The sequence below is a fragment of the Papilio polytes genome, unplaced genomic scaffold (genome assembly GCF_000836215.1).
Source record: "Papilio polytes unplaced genomic scaffold, Ppol_1.0 DF822178.1, whole genome shotgun sequence".
Classification (NCBI taxonomy): domain Eukaryota; kingdom Metazoa; phylum Arthropoda; class Insecta; order Lepidoptera; family Papilionidae; genus Papilio; species Papilio polytes.
The window spans coordinates 42,628-48,812 of NW_013527026.1; the positions used below are offsets into that span (position 1 = coordinate 42,628).

The 6,185-nt window shown below is 39.5% G+C and overlaps 1 protein-coding gene across 1 annotated transcript in view; it reads right to left on the reverse strand.

The window, feature by feature from the left end:
* Nucleotides 1–4,167, reverse strand: part of LOC106106377 (U4/U6.U5 tri-snRNP-associated protein 1-like) — a 6,283-nt gene extending 2,116 nt beyond the window's left edge. The window contains exons 1-8 of the mRNA XM_013286954.1: nucleotides 3,774–4,167; nucleotides 2,361–2,460; nucleotides 2,054–2,181; nucleotides 1,729–1,861; nucleotides 1,455–1,560; nucleotides 608–742; nucleotides 306–419; nucleotides 6–44 (exon numbers count right to left, since the gene is read on the reverse strand). Coding sequence (XP_013142408.1) covers nucleotides 6–44; nucleotides 306–419; nucleotides 608–742; nucleotides 1,455–1,560; nucleotides 1,729–1,861; nucleotides 2,054–2,181; nucleotides 2,361–2,460; nucleotides 3,774–3,915 — 897 coding nt within the window. The 5' untranslated portion in view covers nucleotides 3,916–4,167. The remainder of the gene's footprint in view (nucleotides 1–5; nucleotides 45–305; nucleotides 420–607; nucleotides 743–1,454; nucleotides 1,561–1,728; nucleotides 1,862–2,053; nucleotides 2,182–2,360; nucleotides 2,461–3,773) is intronic.
* Between the last annotated feature and the right edge of the window lie 2,018 nt (nucleotides 4,168–6,185).

Consider the following 6,185-nt stretch of genomic DNA (forward strand, 5'->3'; position numbering starts at 1 on the left):
TACGCCTGGTAGCCCGCCGCCGCCTTCTTGCGCTCCAATATGTTCTGCCACATTCACAAACGTGAGCCGCGTGCACAGCAGTTCATAGCGTTGAACGTATCTTTTTTTTTTCTTTCTTTTTACAGGGGGCTTTGTCGCGAAGCGACGATAACGCCCCATAAGTCTTAAACAAACAAACTTAGTTAACTAACTGTTTTCTTAAACAGATGTCGGCCAACTTAAGCGCCATCTCGGCCACGTCCGTAGACGGATAAGCCAGGATAATGTTTACGTGAAGCGTTGTACATATGTAAGAGCGCGCGGACCTTGTTGTACCGCTCGTCGTCCAGCATGTTGACGTTGACGAGCACGTCCTCCGCGTCCTCCGCCAGCACGGGCGCGTCCGCCAGCGTCAGCACCACCTCGCGCTCCTCGCCCAGCTGCACAGCGGAACACATTCTCATTAATGAAAACAAAAGCACTGTCCAACAAAAGCTTCATTTTTTACCAAACTAGTAGAGTAAAATTTGACAAAGCTATAAAAAAAAAGAGTAATTAATAAATACCTGGCAATAACATATTACAATAAAACATAATAATCAGTTTATTAAGTGAGTAGTGCCCTGACCGCGTGTATGTCGTGCGCGACGCGCAGCCCCTTGAGGTGCGCGTTGGAGTAGCGCGTCTGCTGCGCGTGCGCCTGCCGCTCCTGCACCAGCGCCGCCACGCCGAACGCCGCGTCCAGCTCGTCCAGCAGCGCCGCCTGCGCACCGCACCGCTCATTACACCGCCTTGGCTCCGACCTCACCGGCCACGGATGTTTTAGAAAGAGGTTGCATTGAATCCGGTATGTGAGTGCGGAGAGGCCGAGGAGGATACTCATCACGTTTTGTGGGAATGTCCTCGGTATGACGATCCGAGAATGAAGATGATGGATGGGATTGTTCCACAGAACACGGGTCCGATTTATCAGCCGGATCTCGTTAGGAACGCGGTATACTTTGTTAGGTTACATGAGTTTGCACATCGTCGACATCAGCGAAGATATAGAGTGGAGTAGAGCGCTGGTGTTCGTGTCCATTGTGTCGACATACCCATTAGAGGGAGACTCGTCACAAATGAAGACAATACAACTTGTAGGGATGACTATGACTCCCTAAGGTGCATGCGGTCAGACCGTGCGCCCTCCCGCGATTCGGCCTCTATGACCTGATGGTCGGTTGGGCCATAGGTGGTGGGTATACAAGTAATTAATTATACTGTCATATGTTAGACAACCAAAATCAATCATTCTTCTTTCTAACGTGTCTTTCAAATTCACACATAAGTAAGTATTTATGAATTTAATATCAAAAAAATTTAATCACGGAATGAGGTTTACGATAAGCCATGTGAGAGCCGACGCACAAAACGTCCCGAACTTTCACTTTCATACTACAAAATGTTGTCAAAAAAGATGCCAGATTGCCACTCACCCTCTTATCTGCCGCTTTCCTCTGCTCCTCAATCTCGCGGGACTTCTTGACCCAGGCGATGGCATCCTCGTCGTCCGACTCCTCCGCCAGCAGCGTCGTCTGCAGCCTGCCAATTTCGTAGCGGTGAGTTTTACAACTGATATAATAAAAGGCATTGACCGACTTTACTTCAACAAATACATTAAAAAGCTGCGTCTTATTGGTTATATCCAAAGGACTGCTTTTAGTTTCCCCGACTGTACAACCAGATATGTGCAGTGGGATGTCTACTTACTTCTGCTCCAGCTTCCTCTTCTCGCGGCGCACCTCCAGCTTCTCCCGCAGCTTGTCCGCCTTCTTCTGCTGCGCGATGTTGCTCGCCGGCTTGTGGTAGAACTCGCCCAGGTCGTCCTTGATCTTGCCGTCATCTGACACACAACACAGCATTTGTGAATCCAACTCATCATACATGGTACAAGAACAGGAAGAGATGTAATTATAAATTATTTAATCTCAATATAACAGAAAACAACTACAATTCAGGTAATAAACAATTCAGGTATCTCTGTTTAAATACTATAGATGTATTCATGTGCAGTTGTTGGCAATGTTAGACATACCTGCCGTCTTCTCTGCGAGGTCGAGGGGCTTGAGGCCGAGCTTGGCTCGCAGCCGGTTGCTCTCCTCGATGGAGAGGCTCTCCTGCGCGCCGCCGCCCCTCGACGGAGACTGCTCTTTTTCATGTTCTCTGCAGGGTTATTAACATTCTATTATGAATGGATATATTTGAATACAAACTAGCGTGTGTCTTACCACCAAAAATAGACATAAGTAGTCTTCTAAAATTAATTTTAAGCATGTTTTTTTAACATTACACTATAATATTATCCAAAACATTTCTACAAATAGCTAAAAGTTCTTGTGTACCTGGAGGTGTGACGTTGCGCACTGGAGCTACGGCTGCGGCTGCGGCTGGAGGCGGCTTCCGCAGCGGGCAGCAGGTGCGAGTCCACCGGCACCTCCTCCACTGCAACAACCACCACACGTTACAGCTGCACTCACATGATACATCACATCTAACACTGAGTGCCCTATCACTGGCTACACACTTGTATTACTAGATTTTCATCATATCTCTCTGTCTTTGATAACATCAGACAGTATAACAGATTAAACATGAAAGTTTTCTATTAAATTACACCAATGTCTCCCATGCTGCTGGTGGGGCAAATGTCAGCTGCCACCCTAAAATAATCCAATAATGCAAAATAGATATAAAACTAGTTGAAATAAGATCATAATAGAAGCTGCCCCTAGCAACTGGATTTCCTAACTCATTGGTTGGCAGCATTCTTGGGGTCTTCTGTGCATTGGCTGACATAGGACATTAAATAGTACTTACTACATGCATATATCCACATTGATTTTTTCAATACTAAAAAATGTGATAATCATTGATTTTTGAACAACAAACGCAAATTGCAGCCATTGTTTTCACAAGGACATGATATAAAACAAGTAAAAACCTTGCATTGAAACAAATTACCACTTAAAATATGGTGGATAACTGATTTTGTATACAAAATGTACACATACTTCATTGTAAATAATTTTAACTGACTGATTTTAAAGGGGACTCATTTAACTTATATTTGTTTATATATGATTGGACAGCTTTTTAATTCTTAAACTTAATTATGGCTTGTAGTAATTGGGACTTTAAAACTTTTTTTTGTGGTACAATATTTATTTCCCACTACAGTCATTGAGTTGGTGACCGCAGCAAGTTACATTGATCAATACCTTTAGAATCAATAATATAAAGCTTCACTTTCAATTTCACTTAAAATAATTAATATCTCTGCTAATAAAGGATTATTTATCAATAATGAAAAAATCTTATGAATTAAATTTTGAGCAATGGCAACCACTTGTATTTATAAATAACAAATTGTAACTCTGATTAATATATCTTTATACAAGTGTGTGTGTACAAGAACAAAGCCATTTAGTGCATTTGCCAGGCTATAGTTGTAGTCATCTTCTCCTCACTGGTCAGTTGGCGAGTACCCATTTAAAATACCCACCTCATCGGACCAGCACTCGGGATGCGGTTACCCGTCTCGAATGCCACCATGTCTGAAATGATGACCAGAATATGCCATTATCTCGTCAACATAATGTGACGCCAACGCTAGTGGTACGTTCCTATTCTTTATAAGAAATTCGACTTTTATATTTCAATACTTTCATTAAATAACTTTGAATCACGAGAAAGAAAAGAAAACTACCACCCGCGTGCAGCGTTTACATGTGTAAGATATTTTTGTTTGTACTGACCATCAGGAGAGCGATCCTTCTTGCGATCTTTGTGTTTCTTGTGGTGCCGTTTTCTTTCACGTTCTTCGACATCCAATGGGGAACGCGAACGACTCCTGTGCTTCTTCTTTTTGGACTCTTTCTTATGTTTTTTAGAACCCATTGTTTATCTAAGAAAAATACCAGTTATTGAAGTATTATAATACAAATAGCTGGTAAAGTAAGATTACAGGTTTGTGATTGTTTTACACCGAATTCACACCAAGGAAAGCGTTCTATATAATAATAAGCACGTTTCTTTTTATTTCACGTCCTTAAACCCTTGTACTTTCAGTTGATTTTTGACGGATAAATAACTGCGTCACGTTGCCGACGGCCATTTGCAATTTGCATTTGCATAGAGTAAGTCATGGAGGTACTACGTTCAACAGGAGTGTATTCTATGATCTATCTGTACCTCTTGCAGTTAAAATAAAGAAATAAAACCTTAGTTTAAGGGCATAAGAGTCTTTTTGCACGCAAAATAAAATTGAACCTAGTGAGATGACAACACGTATCTGATATTTCTCTTTCCAACGGTGACTTCGAGTTGCCAGATATCAATCGTTTCGTTGTTTGTAGAAAAATAGGCAATAAGGAATATGCATGTTTTTTTTTATTTTTTCAATCGATTCTACTTGTTATACAATAACCAGAAATAAATTTACGCGAAAATAATCAACCATTGAGCTAAAAATAATAAAATAAAATTACCACAACTTTCGAGCGACTAAAACGCGACCGGAGTTGTCATGAGACAATTGACGTCAATCGTCATATTCCATTCGTAACATACGCTCAGATGTCACTTCGACGTAAAAAAAAAACAAAGTATCTCATTGCTTCTCAAGGTCAAAAAGTCAAAAATCGACACATTTTTATTATTCCTGGTACAAATAAGTGGTAATTAATAATTCTATTCATTCATTTTTTATTTTAAAGTTGGTTTCGATATCGTGTTAACAGTAAAATACTTCAAGAGTGTATTACTATATAAACTAACGTAAATAAACTGTGTATTGACAACACAGCGACGTCATATTAGATAAGCCACTTGCTTCGACCAATAGTATGAGTTTTAGAACTTAGCGAGGGAATTTAAAAAAAGATACTTTTAATGATTAAACTTTGTCACTAAATCACAATCCTCTCACACAAGCCAAGAGAAAGACTGAAGAAAGTATTCTCTTCCTCTCTCTATCTCTCTTCCTTTGTAGCCATCCACATCAATTCTTAACACTTTCTGGTTTATGTTCCCATTGTCTCGTCGTATAACATTTCCAGACTACGCTAACCTTTTGCTTCTCAATTTCTCCACTTTGAAACTTCCTCTAATATACACATTCTTAACTTATCCATACTTGTCACAACACACATCCATCTTAACATACGCAACTCGGCCACATGCAATCTCTATTATTAATCCGCAACTTTGGTGGCTCAACATTCATTGTCTAATTTTAATATTAGAAAAAATAAATATGAATATGGAATAAAAAAAACTGCCGTTTTGTATAAAACTTATTTATTTCTAAGCTTTAACAAATCTCCAAACGTTATCTTGATTATGTATCATTTATATATTCAAATGATATGTTACATTATTGAGTAGATGAGCACTTGCCACATCCAATAAATACTAAGGCAATGTGACACAAACTTGTAGTCACAACAATTAACATTAAGCAGTATGCAAAGAGGAATGTTTTATCAGTAAACAAGATTTAAAATTATTGTTATGTGATTAAGTTAAATTTCGTCTATTTAAGGTCTGATAATTAAAGTTTTTCAAAAAATAGGCAATATTCTAGGTAATGAAAATATATCGCTTTATGTATGAATTGAAAAATATTTACGCGTTTAACTTTACAATAACGAAATAAATTATTATATGGTTATAACCGGAGGTACATTCCTGTGTGAATGATGTAGAGACTGGAACAGCGACCGATTGCTGAAGTCTCTGCGTAAATAAGTAGTTTCCAACTCGTGCGGAGCAACGCGCGCACGCGACTTATAATGTAAAACGTAATAAATCATTTTCTTATCGGACAAAACTAGACATTTCCTTAAATACAATATTTAAATATTAATAGAATAACATAAATGTATTACTATGTTGTATATTTCAACAGACTCATAATATTGCTTTTCGGGAAGACTGGCGCATAGTAAGAGATTGGGTATAATTTATTATCAGTTACCGTGATAAATTATATTTACACAGGACAATGCATTCCACTGCAGTCGTGTGCCGGTGTAAAAACATAAAGTTTATGCGGTAAGTGAAGTGGTCGAGGCGGTTCTCGAGAAGAAATGTATTGTATTCGATGCGAAGCGGTGTGTAGGTGCGGTCAGAGCAGCGCGGCGGCGAGCACGATGCGCGGCGGGGGC